Source organism: Chelon labrosus (genome assembly GCF_963514085.1).
Source record: "Chelon labrosus genome assembly, chromosome: 22".
NCBI classification, from domain to species: Eukaryota; Metazoa; Chordata; class Actinopteri; order Mugiliformes; family Mugilidae; genus Chelon; species Chelon labrosus.
Genome location: NC_140355.1, coordinates 4,762,896 through 4,783,529, shown reverse-complemented (window position 1 = coordinate 4,783,529; position 20,634 = coordinate 4,762,896). Strand labels below are relative to the sequence as shown.

Genomic DNA, 20,634 nt, shown 5'->3' with positions numbered 1-20,634 from the left:
GTGAGTGGCATGCAGTACATTGAGACAAGAGATGTTGTAGTAGTTTCACGCATAGTACTGTACGTTACTAACTTTAAATTGTCAATTTCTTGTTTTAAGTTCAGAAGCATCATGTTAGTCATGGAACAACTCTACAATCAAAAAAATGATTTGACTCATACTGTAAACTAGTTATTCCAAAATAAAGTTATTCCTACATATTTATTCCTAAATAAATGTTGTCCACACGAAGGGTTGAGGCTTCGTCTCTCTATATGTCCTCTCATTTTCCACTCATTTCATATTATAAAATTGTCTTCAGTTTCTGAGAGTGTCCTAACGCTCAAAAAAGTTTTCAATTTCTGAAAACACCCCTATGTTATTGAAAAGCTGTGACTTTCTAAAAGGCCCTCAATTTGGAAAGAGCTCTTATAATTCCCAAAAAATTTATATTATCCAAACTGTTTTTACTTGTCTCCATTTTGAAAAAATAAATCACTCACTTTCTAAATGTATTCTGTTTCTAGAGCTCAATTTACCATAGTTAAAGATAATTTAAACTTTTCAGGCAAGTTGATTTTTTAAGTTTGAAAGTTATTTTTTGGGTTTCTAATTACCAATACACAATTCTCTAATTGCATAGTATTTACCAAAACCTTTCCTTAATGAGGTGCAAACTCTGCTGTCACTCTCAGTATATATAAAATTTAAAGTGGTCCTCACAAAGATAGATGTCACAATCAGTGCTGTATTCATTAAAAACATATTTGTCCTATGCAGTTTCTGAATAAATTCACTCATCCATCCATGTTTAGCTCTCAGCTGCCCTGAGTCACCCCCTCACCGGTTTGGAGGGGTTGTCTGCCCCGCCTCCCTGGGTGTCTCGGGGGAGGCGTGTGCGTGAGGAATGGGGGCTACTGTCTTTGCTGACGTGTCCTGACTCAGCTATGTCCACCCCGCTGTCCTCACTGAGGGTTTGACCGCTGTCTGACAGCTGAGACAGGGCTCCACCTGAAGGGAAGCAGGCGGACAAAATGTCAGTGAATGTGAACATACCGTACATTGTTTGGCCTTTGATGAGGATCTTATCACTATATCCTATTTTATATAAGCTTTACCGTCTTGATTTAGTTGAAATCTCAGACAAACAAATGAAGGGATTTCCTTAGATGGAAATCAAACCAACCATCCCGATTTTTAGATTTGTTCTGAAGATGTGATTTCATCCAAAATGATAAGCTTACTGAGATTAGTGATTTTGTTTTGCTTAGATTAACAAACATACACAGTGTTCTGGGTAATTGCTCATCTCAGCACATTAAATTCAAGTAAATCCACATTTGGAGAGATTATACACACAGCATCTATACCCCTCTTCATAAGTGGCACTGCATAATAAGTGACAGTCAGCAAGCTTCCAAATGTGCCAAGCATCAGTGAATGAATCCCAGCTGCAGTAGCGTATATCTAATGTAATGTTTTATTGAATTTAATATTTCCTGTCTCATTCCAGCACCATCAATATTTGCAGCATTATAAAAACACTTCTTATAACCAAACTTAATGAAGTAAAAAAAAAAAAAAACATTCATTAGAGATTTGTAAATGATTTCTCTTCCTAATCAAAAGTCCTAACCCAAGTACAGGGCGTGACTTTCTAATTTGTGTTTGTCAGATCAGATGATTGTTATCAACTATTATGATAATTAATGTTATAAGTAACAATTACAAATTCAGCTGTTTTTATTGTTTTTTACCATCAGGAATATGTTTGCATTGCATTTTCTACTTATTAATTTAATTAAATAATTTACAGTTTAATATTTAAATGAAAATGAACTAGCTGTCACACAAACAACTTTCAATAAACGTACTTTCTTGATATATTTCATGTTCTTTGCGTTTTAGCCCTACGTTCCTTACCTCGAGCTTGGGGCAGCGGACGCACCTCGTTGACGTCAGGTTCCGCGTTCGGCCTGTGAACCTCCACTGTAACAAACTGTTGTTTAGAGCCAGGAGAGGACGCGGGGGACACTTTGGGCATGGACACTGGCTTAAGGGGAAAAGAAGGGGGCGGAGGAGGTGCAGGAAGTGGCGGTGGAGGTGGAGGTGAAGGGGATGGGGCAGCAGGTTTGGTGCCTCTGTTGGGGGACTGCACCCTGGGGAAGGGGCCAATATTGTGCTGGGTGACTGAGGACAACTGAGCGGATGCTATTTGCTCTTTCTTGGGCGGTGCAGAGGGTTCTCTTTTTCTGACGACTGCGTATTCCCGAGACGGATCCCTCGAGCGTTCTCGTTTGTGGTGTAATGAGGGTGAGGCAGGGGCGTGTCCAGGCTCTTTGCCGTGATTGTGAGAGGATGGGGCTGTGAAGTACAAGCCTGAGTGGGAGGATTCGGATGAGGGGCACTTGTTGAGCAGATCTCGTCTACTTGGGCGACTCTGCACCCCTGGTGGGGGCGGAGGCTTGAAGGAGGGGGGAGACTCAGCTGTGCTGGACTGAACGTCATCCTGAAGTGAGAGGATATAGTCATCATCACTGATTAGGGGTGTAACAAAATACTGTAGCGTAATATACTGCAATATGAAACGCCATGTATTATGTTGAGCATCTGATCAGTTTTGAGTATTGAGCTCACCCATCTACTTCTTTTCTGTGTAAGGATATTAATACTAGGCATAAACACTACATCAATAGAGATCTGGTGTCAGATCATGTTTTGTTTTTAATGGTCATGTTTATGAGATCCATCCTAATATAATAGAGGTGAGTGGAAATTTTAATTTAATTTAATTTAATTTAATTTAATTTAATTTAATTTAAAACTAGAGGTTCAGATGTATTGTTACACCCCTAATATGTAACATGTATTAGAGACTGTTCATGAGCTTCAGTACCAATAATAGTTGTCTTGGGGATGTTTAATGCATCCAAACCAGGTTGAAACGGCCGCTGCTTGCTGGTTTGATGCCGCTGGTATCCTGTCTTTCAAACCGAACAGTGGAATGGACAACACTGAGACATGAGCGTGTTGCCATTTTATGGAGTGAGACATAAAATGAGCGTAAAAAATAACAACAACAAAAAAAAAGGTAAAGTGTCAGGAAGTCTTGGATGACAGGAGACTAAAAGCCTTCTCCTTGACCTCCCTTTCCTCTCCTGCTGTTCACAATAAATATAAAAGACCTCTGGGTGTGCCTTGCTTTGGGAAACTAGCTTTGCAGGAAATCAACCCCATGTTTGTAAGTTTCAGACATAAGAAGAGAACTGATGCCACAAAGTGGTCCCTTCTCTATCCTCATAACAAATAGGAGATGAAGAAAAGCTACACTGACCACGCCAACTCGTACTCTGTTTGTGCAAACACTTGTCCCACTCCACCTTAGTCTACAGTACAAAGCGTGCAGGTCAGCCACGTCTCAAGCACCTCTATCAACACCCTCACCCTTTTTCCCCGCATTTTCCATCCCACCCCACTGCTCCCTTGTACCATATCCATCTCTATCAGCCCTTGCTCTTTATCAGTAGCAGGGGCCGTACCTGCCTATCTGTCACGCTCACCAGAGAGATGTCGGTCAGCAGTGTGTTCAGACTCTCTGGAGGATCCTCCTCATTACTCTCCACCACGCTGTCATTCTGAGAGATTCAAGAAAGATGTGGAGAAAGAGGGACGCAAGGTACAGAGGTGAAAGAAGGAAACAGACAAAAGGAGAAGGGGGGGTGATCAAAGTGAGAGAGAGAGAGAGAGAGAGAGAGAGAGAGAGAGAGAGAGAGAGAACGCTTGTGAGCAGATGTTAAACACAGATGTATGCTTATCCCCAAACAAATGCCAAATTGGATTTTCACGTTGCCTGGAAAAAGGAAGGGAAAGACGTCACTCCTGCATTTGCCTGCTTGCCACAATGAGAGACTGTTATGGCAATGAAATAAGACATCCACACATACACACTCACTCACAGCTATATATGTCTTCTTTCGAAAGCAAAACACGCATGCTGTGAAATCGATAAGGAACCATCAGCTCGGTTCAAAGCGGGATTTGCAGGCTCACTCCCACTGGCATGGTGGAGAGGATGCAATTTGTGGCAGATCTGTGAGCAAATTCAGAGCAGAGGAACTGGGTTCAGAGAAACGTTGCCCTTCATTTAACTCTACCACCAAACAAAAACAACAGCCCCGTCAATTCAGCTTAATTACCCATTATTGCTGCATGTAGAGCACTTACAGCCAACTTATTTGTCACAAGAGCCAATCGATTTTCTACACGCAGAGATGCTGTTGTGCACTGTAAACTGTCAGAACTAGATGTGTATGCATGCACAGTATGTGTGATTCCGTTTGTCCACAGTTATAATCCATTATACAAACGATCAGTGCAAATAGAGGAATTAGTAGATGGTTTATGTGGTGGTTTGTTACCAAGTAAGAATACATTTACAGCTATAACACCAGCATGTATGATGGTTAAGACCAGAATGAGTTAAGGTTTGGTATTTAGTTGGAGTGGTTAAGTTATGGGAAGGGATTTGGAAATCAATGAATGTCCTTGAAAACATAGTCATGCAAACATGGGTGTGCATGCACTGGTATGCACTCCACTATGTACCTGGGTATGAGTGTGCATCAGAAATCCAGTGTTTTTATCCTCCAAACCCACCCAGCTCTCTAATCTGCTTTTCGCAGCAGTGGCAGCAGTCACCCGTGGGTCCAAAACAGCACAAACAAACACACACAAACACACGTGGAGAATACAGACCACCACACACACACAGTCTCTCCCACATGTAAATGTCGCTTCTCAGAGGGGAAATTAGAAAGGCAGGCAACCCATCTGAGTTATCTGAATAAGAAGGACTGTTTGGTGGGTAAATCTGCAGACAGTCAACAGCTTATCTCCGCTGTCAGCTTATAGACTTTGTGTTTGTGTGTGTTTGTGTGCTAGCGAATTTGCGTTAAGTTGCTGGCACGAAGGTAAACTGAACCGAAAAAAAAAAAAATAAAGCTTCAAAGCAAACTACAGTTGAGATTAAAAGGAGAACCAACAACATAAACTACAACCTTGTTTCCGAAAAAAAAAATGACATTCTGTTTAAAATGTAAATAAAACCAGAGTGCAATGAGTTGCAAATCGTTTAAACCTTATATTTAAATGAAAATAGCAGTATGAAGACTAAATGTCAAATGGGGATAGAGGTTTGATTTAGAGATCCTAAATGTGTGGCCCATGTATTGTCATAATATGTGAAATGATGACCCTTGCCTCCATAACAGCTCCACCCTTCTCTCACTGATCGGTGAGTGAAAGTCTGAATTTATTTTGGACCATTTGTCTGAAGTCTTATCGTTACATAATGACAATTACAACAAGAAAACTACTAATAATTCCATTTGTATATACCACATTTAATACATCAAATGCTACAGAGCTTAATTTAAGAACAAACACACAAAGAGAGAACAGAAACATTCATTCATTCATTCATCTTCTGTAACTGCTTGTTCCTGTGAAGGGTCGCAGGGTCTGCTGGAGCCTAACCCAGCTGTCATCTTGCGAGAGGTGGGGTACACCCTGGACAGGTCGCCAGTCTATCACAGAGAGACGGACAACCATTCACACTCACATTCACACCTACAGCCAATTTAGAATCACCAATGAACCTAATTAGCATGTCTTTGGATGGTGGGAGGAAGCCGGAGTACCTGGAGAGAACCCACACAGACACAGGGAGAACATGCAAACTCCACACAGAAAGGCCCAGTCGGCCCATGGATTCAAACCCGGGACCTTCTCGCTGTGAGGCATCAGCGCTAACCACCTCTCCACTGTGCCGCCCGACAACAAAAACAGTGAAACAGAAAGTACTAAACTTTAAATAATCAAACAATGACAAACAAAAATGAGAGTAAATGTTACTGTTTGCCACATAAATGTCTAATAATGTGGTATATAACCTCATATTTCGAAAAGTGAAAGTGAAAATCTCTTTCTTTCGGTCTCTGTTGATCTTAATGTCTCTGTCTTTGTAGTCTCTTGGCTCTTCTAGAGGTGAATGTTGTTGTAGAGATGCTGCCAATAGCTGTCTCTGTGGACATTTTGCTGATGGCTGGATCCACTGTTTAACGATCATCATTTACATAAGGAAAACAGCGATTTCTAACTTACTTTGTTTCAAGAGTGCATTTTTTTCCTGGTTTGATGCTCAAAAGAAGCTCTGTGAATCTCAGGCCTTAATTGTTATTGTTATAATTATTATTACTACAAATAACTATAACAATGTTATGGAGGGAAAAACACTGATGTTTTGGCCCTTGGCTCGACATGCTTCACAATATTTGGCTCTTGGGTAAAATTAATTGGGGGACCTGGTTGTGTAGGGTCCCAGGGGGCCTGAAGTCTATCCCGGGGCCCATACAATAGTGTAACCTGGACAAGTCACCTGTCCATCCCAGGGCGAACACAGAGAGACAAACAACCACTTACACTCACATGCACACCTACGGCCAATTTAGAATCACCACGTAAGCAAGCATACATGACTTTGGTCTGTGGAAGGAGCTGAAGCACCCAGGGAAGGCCCACACAGTCACAGGGACAACATGAACACTCCACACACAAGCAGGTTTGAACTCAGCACCGATAGTGATAACCACTGCAGTCACTTTATTTTGAGGTTGGCCTCAAACACAAAAACATTGAATCAGTGCTTGACAGAATACTTAGCACAAAGGGAAACTCATTGTAGAGCGTACTTTGACGTAGTGAACTTAACTGATTTAATTAGCAACCAACTACAATTTGGGGATTTCATCAGCTACAATACATAATTTAAGGCAGAAGACCATTATTGAAGGTCATGATCATTGAGCCCTCAGGCAGCATTGCAACATAAAACAGACATTATTCTGTAGTAAAAATCACTGCATGGGCTCAGAAACTCTTCTGAAAGCTTTTGTCAGTGAACACAATTTGTCAGTTAAGTTAAAGTCAAGTTAAATCTCTACCATGGAAAGAAAAAAATCATAAAAATCATATATTAACAAGATACAGAAGCATGGCTGTCTTCTCTAGGGCTGAGCTCATTTAAGATGGACTGAGGCACCTGCTGCTGTGTGGTCTGACAAATCAACATTTATTTTTTTTTATTTTTTGTAATCATGGAGGCAGCATCATGGAGAGGAACTGTCCAGTAGTTAAAGGTGACATAGAATGATTGAACGGGGTATTTATCCTTGATCTGTGATGTGACATGCAGACAACAAAATTTTGGTTGGGTCTGTAATGCCTTAGAAGCTTCCTAAAAACCTCTCTCAGAAAGCTATATTAGGGTGGGGGATTTTAAACGCGTGGTTTTGCACCTATTTGGCGCCCCTTCGGGCTTAACTGGCAACCTCATTATGAAATGCAAGCACTTGACGCTGATTGGCTGCATTTGCTGCCACTCATGTAAACTTCGCTATCTGGCACATTCACAGATTCAGCCTTATATGTTTGAGCCCGAATCCGAAGAGGACACTGAATCGGAGGAAGAAGAACCAGTCCAGCAAAGGCTGGATTTAAACGTTTCTGAATGTTAAGTTTATTTGAATGTTTTTTTTGTTTGTTTCAAGCGTAATACATTCCTTGCCCAAAGTGTCCTAACGAAGTTATAGCACGGGCCATTTGGACATTAGCCTAATCCTTTTGCAGCATTACATTGAGAATAAATACTAATTCTACTCTACTGCATAAACCTGCCCGAGGCTGTTTGGGTCTTGGGCTGACGGTAGCCTACCGTTCGAGCAGAACGAAAATAGAACCGTTTCAACTAGACTGTAACAATAGGAGCATCAAAATAGACAGAGGCTCGCTCAAAGGCGGATGCTTGTTCTGTATTAAAAGTTGAAAGTGTATAGAAAAGTTGGAATAGGTTCGGAGTGACACACAAACGAAGTAGCAGTCTGTGGTTGAATGTAGTTGGAATCCGATTATAAATGAACAGCAGCCACGCATCTCGTGCATTTCTTTCGGTGGGAATGTAATGGAAAGTTTGCACACCGCTTGCACAGCCTGGAAGAGCACACCCAGTGGCGGAGCTAGAGGGGAGGCCGGGGTAGCACTGGACCCCCCTGAAATCTGATTGGACCCCCCAGATGCCACCCCAGATGATTGACATATCGCGGCACCGGCGCACCGCACTTCTTGTCGGAAGGAGCCAGTTGCATTTTTAAATCAGTGAAGCCTATTGACTGCTAAGTCCCTCCTGTACAGTAGTTGGCGCTATATACCACAAAGCGTTGCGAGCCACCTTCATTAGGAGAAGAAGAAGAATCGCCACTGAAGAAGAGGAAGATTTGAACTGGAGTCGGTTATCGTTGCCTGTTACCGGAGATCAACGAAGTGACAAAGAAAAAGAAGGAGAAGAAGGATATCCTTCATGGACAGAGAAATCCTTGTCGTAAAGTAAGTTTTACGGTGGTGTCCTAATGAGTCACTGTTTAAAATAACTTTTGTAGATAGAAGTTTGTTTTGTTTTTTGCTACAAGCAGAGAGCCACGGCATCAAGCAAACGTTAACGTTAACTTACATCTCATGGCGTCTAGCTTCCAACAGCCGCTAACGTCTACGTTTAATTAATTTGGGTCGCTATTTATATTTACGTGTTTCTCCAATGATTCTAGAGGAATGAAACTAGCGGAGAATCAGCCAGCTAGCTGTTTCATGCTCTGTTGAAACGTAACGTGAACACGGTAGTTAGCCTGCTGCCAACTAGCTGAAAAGTCTGAATATTAAACTTAGGTCTACAGTGGTTTATTTGCCCTGACATTTTTTAGGCTTGAAGTGGGGATTTAATAACATTGTGTGATTGCAAGTGATGCCAGGAGTAACGTTAACAAGACTGGGAGAGAGGGGGAGGGAGAGGGGGAGGGAGAGAGAGGTGTGAGTAACTATGAATGTGTTGGTGCATTTTCACCATTTTTGTAAAAAATAGTTATTATTAATTAATTATTGAAAAATTGTTGCCAAGTTGTGTTTGATATATTGATGCCTGTGTGTTGATATATTGGAGAGGGAGGGAGAGAGACAGAGAGAGATGTTTGTGTGAGTAACTATGAATGTGTTGGTGCATTTTCACCATTTTTGTAAAAATTAGTTATTATTAATTAATTATTGAAAAATTGTTGCCAAGTTGTGTTTTACATTTTCTGCATTGTTAATAAACTGCAAATTATATATACACAAATCTGATCTCCTGTGTGCTTAGTATGTACATTTCAACATTTGACACTCCGATTGCAATTGATAAGTCAAGAAACAAATTCATTGTTATAGTCTGTGGACCCCCTGAAATAGCCTTGGCCACCCCCTGGCCACCCCAAGGATAAAAGTCTAGCTCCGCCACTGAGCACACCTCGGAACGCGACTCGCCATTTCGCCTTGAACTCCGCAAGCACTGCTGCAATGTACTTCCCGTTGGAGGCGAGAGGGCGGATGTATGCAAATTATTTTGAAGGGGAGGGAATTGAATGAGAGTGGGGGGGCAGTGAGATGCATTTTACGTAATATGTATCCGTTGTTCAGATTGGGCCATTTTCTGGCTGACATTTCTAAAGGAGGAATTTCTATGAAACGGAGATGTTCAGAATGTCTAGCACTTTTCGTATGTTCGTGAATGCGGGCAGACTACCGTTATTCAAACGAGGTAAAAACGTTTTTTCATTCTCTGTCACCTTTAACTATCCAACAATTATTGTTATTAGTGGACAGCTCAAATACAGTATTAGTGATAGTATGTCATGGCATGAGTAACTGTATGCAGGTTTTAAAACAACATCTGCTGCCATCCAGATGAAATCGTTTTTCAGGGAAGGCCTTGCTATTCTCAGGAATACAATGCCAAGACTTCATTCTCTGCACTTATTAAAACAGAACTGCTCCGTCGTAAAGAGTACTGTTTCTAAATTGCAGTCCAGACCTGTGACCCATTTGGAGGATTACGAAAAGAAAAATATGACAAAAGATGCTTGGAACTGTTGTGTAGATAAAATCGTGTAACATGCAACAAAGATAAAAGATTCTTGCTTTCCCAAAATGGTTACAGAGAGTTATTAAAGAAATGTTGTAACACTGCAGTAAACATTTTCAAATGTGTTGAGGGTATCAAATTCTAAATGAGAACAATAACATTTCTTCATTTCTACATTTGATACGTTGTCTTTGTACTATTTTATATTAAATTCAAAGTTTGAATGAGTTGCAAAACATTTTACACACCACTCCATATTTTGTTGAAATGGGGTTGTAAAGTGACAGAAATCATCTTTGCCTCTCTTTAGAAGTAGAGAATGTATGAATTACTATGGTGTATTTCTCTAGGTTCTAAAGCCAGCTTCTAATGATACTTCCTTGACTTGATTGCCAGCTACAGTAGCTTACTCAGTGGCACAAAAACCAGAAAAACTTAAAGTAGGATGAGGATGACAGCCAGAGCACTACTGCTCAGGACCAAGTGATGACTGAAAAATGAATCTACAGTAACACGGAGGAGAAAAACCTGCAGTTCCTCAAATGGCCACTTGGGGCTGGGTACAAAAGAAATTCTGCCTACACCTCCATGTTAAAATGTCTTTACTATACTAGTATCAACTTTAGACTGGAAATATTATTTCCCCATTACTAACAACAACAAACAACAAAAATAACCTCCTTGCTGTTAGGTGTCAGTGCTAACCACTAAACCACTGAAGTAGCTTTTCTGGTTTCCCCTTTTGAACGGTGAATAAAGACTACTGACACCTAATAGAATGAAAAGCTACACTGCCTGGCCAAAAAAAAAAGCCGCCACAAAACAAAAAAAGGTCACACTCGTTGGACCACCTTTAGCTTTGATTACAGCACTCATTCGTTGTGGCATTGTTTCATTAAGCTTCTGCAATGTCACCAGATTTATTTCCATCCAGTGCTGTATTAATTTTCACCAAGATCTTGTATTGATGATGGGAGAGTCTGACCACTGCACAAAGCCTTCTCCAGCACATCCCAAAGATTCTCAATGGGGTTAAGGTCTGGACTCTGTGGTGGCCAATCCATGTGTAAAAATGATGCCTCATGCTCCCTGAACCACTCTTTCACAATTTGAGCCCCATGAATCCTGGCATTGTCATCTTGGAACATGCCCGTGCCATCAGGGAGGAAAAAATCCATTGATGGAATAACCTGGTCATTCAGTATATTCAGGTAGTCAGCTGACCTCATTCTTTGGGCACATAATGTTGCTGAACCTAGACCTGAGCAACTGCAGCAACCCCAGATCATAGCACTGCCCCCACAGGCTTGTACAGTAGACACTAGGCATGATGGGTGCATCACTTCATCTGACTCTCTTCTTATTCTGATGCGCTGATTCCCCACTATCCTTCCAGCATGCCAATGATTTGAACCTTCTCAAACAGACTAACATGTTTTCCACGACCACGGGATGTGTCTTTCGACATGGTTGTTTAAGCTACTCATTGCATCACTTGGGGTTAAATAACTTGTTGCCATCTGAAAGATAATCACCCATGCAGTAATTACCCAATAGGAGGCTCGTACCTATTTGCTTAGTTAAATCCAGGTGTCGACTTTATCTTTTGGCCAGGCAGTGTATGTCCTTTCAAGCAACCGCAGAATATATGTGCCAGCTGGCCACTGGCTGTAGCCCTTGCTGTGTGTTTAAGTGCAACGTTTTGGTCCAGACAGAGGTGACTCTGTGTAGGTGACGTCACTTCACATAGAGTGTTCATCTTTATATACAGTCAGCAGTAACAATCTGCTGTTTTAGTACTGATAACTGTTCTGGACACATTACTTTCTTTAGAAGCACTATAGTTTTTTGTCCAAATAAAGGCAAACAAGCCAAGAAAGCAGAAAAGCACTGCAAACAAAATCACCGCAAAACCCCAAACCAAGGTGAGAGTTAGAATGTATGTGCTGTGTGTGTGTTTGGTTACACATCTACCTACAGGGAACACTGCATCTCTCTGCTCTAGTGTGTATTCTGCATGTGTGGCTTTGTGATAGAAAGCATTCATCACTTACAGCAGTAATTCCTACCTCCATCATATCTATCAGCCAGAGCAGCCTCTCCTACAGAGGGGGAGAAGGTTTTTTTCAGGGTGAGGTGGAAGTGAGCGGTTATTGAGGTGGAAGAAAAACACAGCCTCTCAAATATCAGCTGAAAAACTTTTCAATCTCAACAGGAAGGCAGCGAAACGCGTCACTGTTCAGCCCCAAAAAGGTCCACAACAAAACAGGATCTTTTCTACAGAGGGAGTCATAATCCATGGAAATATTTAAATATATCACGGTACCGCCTCTGCCTCTCTCACACACAGCCAACAAAAGGATAAGACTGAGCAGACAGACAAACAGAAAAGGAAGCAATTCTAAAGACAGACAGGAAGGTAGACCAGAGAAATTACAAGGCAACATTGACTTCGATCCACTATATTGTTTGAACTAGGCTGAACTGTTGATTTGCCTTTAAACATATGCAAAAAGAGAGCTAACTGGAGGAAATGTTTTCAAAATATACCATTTTTAAAGGGAAGAAAGTGGTTTAAACTGATTTTAACATGCAGTTTTCACAGCTTATCTGAACTACTTCAGGAGCACACACTAATTCAAGAAGAGTCAGATAATTATTCCACTAGTAAGCCCAGCCTACCCGTGCAGAGCTGAGGGTGGTGTTGGTCATGAAGCTGGCCGAAGAGGAGGTCAGGGTGTCTGGATACGACACCATGGACAGGGAGTCTGGCTGCAGGGCCGTGGCTCCAGCTGTCCCCTGTCGAGCTTTTAGAGCCTGAATTTCACGTCGGAGCACCAGCCCATCAAAACGCTCCAGGTCCTGCGGGGTGACCAGGCCTCGTACCTCTGACAGCAGAGAGAACTGAAAGGGAGGCAGGTACAGAAGGGGAGAAACAAGAGGAGAGACGAAGGTATGATGTAACAGACGTGGGAGGGATGCACACACCAAGACTTTGAACTGAGATTTAATCACTGTTTATATTATGATTATGTTGTACCCTTCCTTTACCATATTTCATATGTTAATTATCTCGTTAAAAGTGTGTTTTGCTTTTTGTTGTATAGAATGAATAACTTAATTAATAAAAAATATATAACGTATAATCAGAAGATGAGAGACAAGCTGTGTAGCTGTCAGAAAATGTATTGTTGATTTGCTCCAGTCCTTGGTTGCTAGTTGGAGCCTTTTACTGTGGATAACATAGAGTTACAGGCGTGTTTACTGACCACCTCTACCTTACCTCTCAACCATCCAAGGAAGAAAAAGGTGGACTGTCTGTCTTTGTGAACTGCTGTGGTCCTGTTGATGAATACTGCAGCATGAAACAGTAAAATGTCTGTCTGGTGGATCCATGGTGGCCTGCTGTGGACACTCATTAACCAGCTCCAGTGATTCCTCGCTGCACTGTTGGACTCAAGTTAAATGCCCACTTTTAGGAAGTATTCATTTTTTTTCCAGGTTTGAAACCTTGTCAGTGGTGATCTAAAAAACTCCTGCTCATACATTTGCCAAAGGCTCTAAAACCTTGAAAATCTGAATCAGTCAGCACCACCTCAGTCCTGGAGGTGGGATCATTTGCTCTTCATCTACTGGTTTCTGAAACACCCCCATCCCCTCACTATTACCCTGTTTAAATCTATATGGATTTCCTAGGCTCAACAGAAGCTTTACTACTGAGGGGTATTATCAACAAATGCACTGATTTGTGTTAGGTGTTGCAAAGTATGTTTCTCTGGGGAACCATACTTCGTTTTAAGATCATTCCTTTTTGGGTCAATATTCCGAGGTATCCACATTACTATGTAAAGTGCCATTTGTCATTTAAGAGAATAACACTTATTCTAAACTGTATTTTGTCATTTAAACATAACTTAGAGGACCTCGTGTCATACCTTTGTTGAAATAAAAATAAAACACAGAACCAAAAGCAACCTTGAGCATCTCTAAATCCAAGGCACCTGGATTGTATACAGCAGTGTTCTCTGCAGTTTCTCAAGTGCAGTGTATTTGGAAAACTGGAAATAAAGCATCTTTGATTCATGGTGCTTTTTAAGGTGAACTACTGTCGACTATGAGGAAATCAAGAGAATTTTAAGAGCTGTGGAGGAAAGAAAAACAAACCAGAACTGTGAGCATCTGTAAAAAGCCTTGGCATAAATCTCAGACGAGCCGAGAGAACTTCTATTCAGACCCACAGCAATCACACACAGAGTCTGTATAGGAGGACAGGTCCCTACAGAAGGGAAATTGATTCTTCTTTGATCTTGTTCTTTGTTTTCTCTGACTGAAACAAGCATCCTAATACCTCACCTTAGCATGCGTGTTTAGCAGTTCAAACAGCGCCATGACCAGCTGCTCCACCCCAATATGCCCGTCCCGGTACTCCTCCACGTAGTAGCCCATGGTCTGACGCTCCGCCTCTGTCAGCAGGTGGCGTGCCTGCTCCTCCAGCATGGCCCGGGACTGGTTTACCAGACTGGACAGGGTCACCTGGGAGCCTGCCACGCCCTTATAAAACCCAGGCTGTCGTACATGGAAGGAAGAAAGGAACAAAGACAAAAAGGACAGGATATTTATATTTCCATTATAAAACAGATCTTCATTTCCATTTTTTTATTGGGCTGATGGAGTGAGGAAGAAAGTTGAGTTGAAGGGATAAAGAACAGGAGAGGAGAGGAGTGAAGGTGGAGGTAGTAAAATAAGATTTAAAGATGTTTTAGACAAGTTTGAGGAAAGAATGAAAGGAAAAGACAATCAGGGTTGAGAGGAAGAATGGAAATGAAAATAAAATGAGTTGGGTAAAAGAAACGGAAGAGAGGAAATGGATTTTGGAGTAGGGGGGTAGAAGAGGTGATTCTGACAGTTGAAGGAATATGAGAATAGAGGGTATTGGCAGTGAGGAAGCAGGAAGATGGAAATGATTTGGATGGAAGAGATGGAGAGGGAAGATGCAAGAAGAGGAGAAGTAGATGTTCAGCATGGCATGAGGTAAACACTGTAAGGAAGATGGTGGCTGATGGAGGAAGAGGAGGAGGACAAGAAAGAGGACGAAGTAATGGATAGAAAGAAAAAGGGGTGTTAAAGGGAGATAGCTGTGAAGACCCAGAGGTGACAGAGGAGCAGGAGGAGGGCTAGAGCGGAAACAAAGGCAGGAAACAGATTGGGGCGGACAGAAAACTCACAAGAACATAAATTACACCCACATCCATTATCATTAACGCTTTGTGGCGCTAACACCACACCTTGCAGCAGGACAGAAACCGTGCTGTTCACACATGTGGGTGGCAGGTTTTTCTATTTTGTTTTTGTTTTTTTCTCTTACAGCATTCATATCTGTCTGTTGTGCCAGTTGGCTCCTCTGCCAATCAGAAAGACTGTTCTCTGCCACTTCAGAACTTATGAGCTGCCAATATCACTTCTCCATTGCATATCTACACCTTTATTTCCTCACTACCGGTTCCTTTTCTTCTCTCAGTTATCTGCCCGCCCGCATGCAGCTGTCCTTTAATTAACTCCTTAATCAAAGACACCACTTCAAAGTCACAGCTTCAGGGTGTGTGTCGACGGAGACGGAAACAGGAGAAAGAAACGGGCCCGGTGCCGTCTCCCCTCCTTCATCTACACTCTGTCTTTCCCTCCTTCTCAAGTCTTCCTCACACTACACCGCCTGTATTATCAGCTGTAGCTGTAGATGTGTCCCAGTACGAGCCGAGCCAACAACAGTTTAATGCTCAAGGTGAACCGTGGCGCTACCCTTCCCGAATCTTAATCACGACAATGCTTAGCACTAGAATTTCTCTAAAGCATCTGTGTCCCGGTTACTTAACTCAAGGGCGCATGGGGAGTGAGGCGACGTGACCACTCCAGACATGTGAGCAGTCAGTTTGTCTCTCACTATCGTATTAGAGGGCAGATTGGCACTCGAGAAAGCTGATGAAATCGGTCCTCACTCAACTGGAGTGGAACACCTGCAGTTTCCTGCTAATGAGGGCTGCTGCTGGGGGCGCTGAACGAAGGCCTGCAGAAGACGCGTTTACAGTTAATGGACATCCGGTAACGCAGGCCCGTTTGCTGGACCGGGTCCATCTGTGAGGTCATTCATTGGCTGGCTCTGTTAAATGCCAGATAAACTGATTGGTCCTTTTTATCGCAGAGACAGACAACAATGCTGATGGTCACCACTGACATTCAATCGATAAAGAGCAAATCAGATAAAGTCTGATCAAAAACTGGCCCAGTTAAATGTCACAAGCCTTATCTTTGGTACTGCTCGACTCTATTTGACAGTACAGAGCAGAAAATACTGGAGATAAGGTACAACTTTTTTCCTATAATACATATGAGACTATTCTCCTATATGTTTTGCTGAACCACACTGCAGCCTCAATGAACCTCTGTAACACATAAATATCTCTCTGCGTGCACTCCGCTGGCATCAGGGTCACACTGATGTACTGTACAGCACGCAACCCTTCCGCAGACATAGCTCAGAATAGTTCATCTGGTGACGTGTATACAAAGGCTTCCTGAAAAACAATATGAGCTGAGAGTATACCCGGCCCACGTTGTGGTAAGAAAACTCAAAAACCTGCTTGATGGATAAAATGGGCTGTAACAATTCAGAGACACAAACAGATGAATGAAACCTAAAAACAGCCGAAACGGTTTTCTATCAGACCCTGTCTCTTAGAAATTAAGATGATCTATACTTTTACAAATGTAATCCTTACGTGAATGTTTTTAACTCGACATAAACACGTTATAGTATTGGCCATACTATTAGAAAGTGTAATCCATCCAGCAATACATTTCCACAAATCAAATTTCCTGTTTCAGATTACCTGTGTATAGCCACCATTTCTCACAGGAAGAGAAAAAGACTGATTCTGATTGGTTAGGAGGTGTTGATTATCTTTTAGTAACTGGATAGTGTAACCAGACACACATTAATACCCATACCCACCATTAAGATTCCAACTAACCTTAATTTGGCGCCAAGATATGGTTACACTACGAGGCTATTACACTGGATTCTAGCAAGATTAATGAGATCACAAGATCACAAACCATATTGCAAGGTTTCAAGCTACAATCAAGTAACTACAGAGTTTTGCGAGTGGACTGCTTGTATTTCAGTGTTATTCAGCCCAAGACACTGTCTACACAATAGCACCTGGACGGCTGCACTAAATTAAACAGTGGCTGAGCATAATGAGGCCGGCTAGTTAGTTTCACTTGAATGGAGTGGCTAGGTAACCTTAATTCAATCCACCCAAAGTGGCGCTGACATACTTTCAGTTGAAGTTGAAATGCTTTTCTTTCAAATCCACTGATTAACACACATTAACAATCAACAATATCTGAGTAATTACTTTGGGCTTAATCACTAAAATTAACAGTGTATGACTAAGGCAGTATGTGAAGACACTGCATGCTGTAAAGATTATGTTTGTTCTTTTAGGTTTTAACACAAATAGAGTCTGAATAACGTGCTAAAGTAAAGATCTTCCCGATTTCTCACATCCCTGTCTGTGTTTGTGAACATGGTTATGACGTTAAGGTTAAGGTTCTCTAAACTGAATGTGAATGGAAAGAAATGAACTATGTCAAAGCTATAAAAATCGATTGCACGTGTTGCTGGCACAGACTTGGTCTGATGTTGCAGGATAGATGTCGGTGTTAAAACCTTTGGCCTGGATGGGTACTGCTGCAAGGTTGAAATATTACAGAATCACCCAACATATTAGATCATCAGGGCTATCACTGGTGACAGAACTTAGTGGTCTAAATGTGAACTTTATGAGCAAGGTCAGGTAGTTCTATCGACACACACATTTACTAGAACAGTTGGCAGTGAGTATAGTGAAGCTTACAGATAACTACATACAGTATATTTCCATGATGACCATTCCATCATGTCATCCACCCAAATACTCCATCAGTGAAAATCCTGGTCATATAAAAGAAGTATGTCTGAGTGGTGTAGTACACAACCTGACGTCAAGGCCCAAAGCAGCCTCTTTTTCATTCTGCACACATTGTCGAGGAGTGAAATCGACTGTTCTCTGATCTCACTTTAGGGCTGCTAATCAACTTCATTAATGGCACAGAAAGTGGCCGGTCAAAGCGTGCGTGTGTGTGTGCGCGTGTGTGGGTGTGTCTGTTGCATTTCTCAGAGAGCTGCCACATCAGTTAACTTCTTCCATGCATCAGAAAATACAATATTAGCCAGGGAATCAATATCTGTGACCGGATCAGAACGGTTTGACAGTCTTTGAAGACTGGATGATTTACAGAATGTGGCCAGAAAATGACATTTTGATCACTTTGAATCACAGTTGCTCTTTGCTGCTAGTGCTTGATGACATTTATTGGACTTTTAAACTTATGGGGCCTGATAAATGCTGAGCAAATATATAAAACCAAAAAGATAAAGGAACAGTATATTATAGTAAATTCAAAGTCAGTCATCCGTTCAGCTTTAGTTGTTTGATGTGTGTAATATCTTTTTATTTTAATAGTGTTTTAACACAGTCATGAGGTATTTCTGACAGCTTCGTGTTAGCTTAAGTAGTTGATGGTGTCAAAGAGAATGCATAGCATCTAAAACTAGGAGTCTACAGCTATGCTAGCAGCTGTGTGGTCCTTTAATGGAGCTGCTTACAAATTGACGTTAAACGGGTATATTTAGAAGGTATACCATATCTTATATTTAGTTTAGCATACATGCATATTAAATCAATAACTCAATAACTCAATATACTCAAAATATTTTACTCAAAATCACAAACATGAACCTCATGTTGGTGCAACAGCACAAAGCAGAAGTCAAGGAAACACTATGGTATGTTACCATCTGAGAGTCATGAATTCCTGTGAGATCTTTCATTCCAATCCATCTCATAGTTAAAATTGAAGGATTTCTGTTTGAACTAAAGTAATGACCCAAGCAGCCATCTCGCTGGCAGTGCTATCTCGCTGGCAGTGATATCCCAAGAGTCATACCACTAGCATGACAAAAACTGGATTGTATTCATAACATGATATTTTACAGGCAATAAACATGGATGTGTCAAGGATGTGTATAGGACTGCTATAAAGTTACACTGAACCTTGCAATCCCACTGAGGCAATTAAAGACACAGCAATACATGGAGAGGGGAAATTATTTATTTATTTATTTTTTTGTGACAGCAGTGCAGGAACAGTGTTCCAAGAGCTGAAATGAAATGATGGCATGTATGTCAGATCTTCAGAGTCAGACAAAACCCTCGGAAAAAGACAAGACAGTGTCTTGTTTTAGTCACAAACCTACTGCTTGGAGACATTGACTCAGTGGACCTCTCTTTACTTTTACAAACTACAAATTTTCATCAGACTCTCCGTCAAAGTATTCCTAAGATCTATCCCACAGTTGATGTGCTTGCCGTTTCTCTTCGGCTGAGACCACGATAGGCTTTGCACAGACAGATTGCAGCTTCAATCTTTAGATTGTTGCTGCAGTTGTCTTGAGTGAATCGGTGCAGTGGAGAAATTGGCTGACAGGCATGATCTGTTGCTTCTGAAATCACTCTTTCAAGTACTGTGACTGCACAATCACTATGATAGTGCAGAGCTGAAATCTAGATTGCGTGTACTGATATTATTTATATAAAACAATAAACATCACACAGCCTGCGATATATATTTGGACAGTTTCCTCACCAGTCAACCACCAGTCGTGGTGGCTGTGGTGGCTATGGTAGGTGGACTTTTCAACTAAAGGGAGTAAGATATACTGTCTTTGTGTTTGGTTCCTGTGTCTGTCATGACTTTATCATTACCCTGACTAATGATCAACTTTCTAATGTAATGTGCACCCTAACCTAGCTGATCTTTTCTGAGCAAATACAGTTACTGTACCTTATGAGAGCCTTTGATTTAGTCATTCAAACCTGCGTTAAAATAACAACAAGTTGAATGTATCAGTGTTGTGTTGCTGTGATGTTTATTTTACCATATCTGCAATGTCATATTTGGAGGGACTTTGTAAATTTGGTAGGCTTGCAGGTGGATTTTAGGGGATTTTCCTTCCTATAATTTGCTTTGTCTGGTCCAAATCAGTTGACTTGGAACGTTTTGCCTTGGTTGGCCTCTTCTCACACAGAGAAAAATCCAAGCATACTAATATGCATCACTACAAACCCTGCGACCGATGTTTGCTTATTAATCAGATGTGTCTGGGGTAGCAGCGAGAAAGTAAATACAGGAGGAAAATTCGGTGTTCTGTGAAATTTAAATTGGAGCAATGGCTGAGTGGGCATTTGCTTATAAGCATGGTATTTATTTGGGCAATACATCAAGCAAACATATACTGAATACTGAATGCACTTCAAGGAAATATCTTGAAAGTACTGCACTGCTTAACACTTCACAAAAACATCATTCTGAGCAGAACACGAGAGAGCTGGGTCGGATCGAGGCCGGATCACGTCAATGTGTTCAAGACTCTCAAGGGCCTCAGGGTGTTTTGTTTTGGTCCACACCCAAATCTGATTACTGTACTCACACATGTCCCAACAAACCACACCAAAGAGTCGAAGGCACTACAATTTGATCTAAAGTGCTGC

The 20,634-nt window shown here is 41.5% G+C and overlaps 1 protein-coding gene across 1 annotated transcript in view; it reads right to left on the bottom strand.

Moving 5' to 3' along the window:
• The window catches only part of whrna (whirlin a), a 138,183-nt gene that overhangs the window by 8,313 nt on the left and 109,236 nt on the right, over nt 1-20,634 (bottom strand). The window contains exons 6-11 of the mRNA XM_084572807.1: nt 14,336-14,548; nt 12,665-12,886; nt 12,052-12,084; nt 3,540-3,614; nt 1,903-2,488; nt 824-990 (exon numbers count right to left, since the gene is read on the bottom strand). Coding sequence (XP_084428933.1) covers nt 824-990; nt 1,903-2,488; nt 3,540-3,614; nt 12,052-12,084; nt 12,665-12,886; nt 14,336-14,548 — 1,296 coding nt within the window. The remainder of the gene's footprint in view (nt 1-823; nt 991-1,902; nt 2,489-3,539; nt 3,615-12,051; nt 12,085-12,664; nt 12,887-14,335; nt 14,549-20,634) is intronic.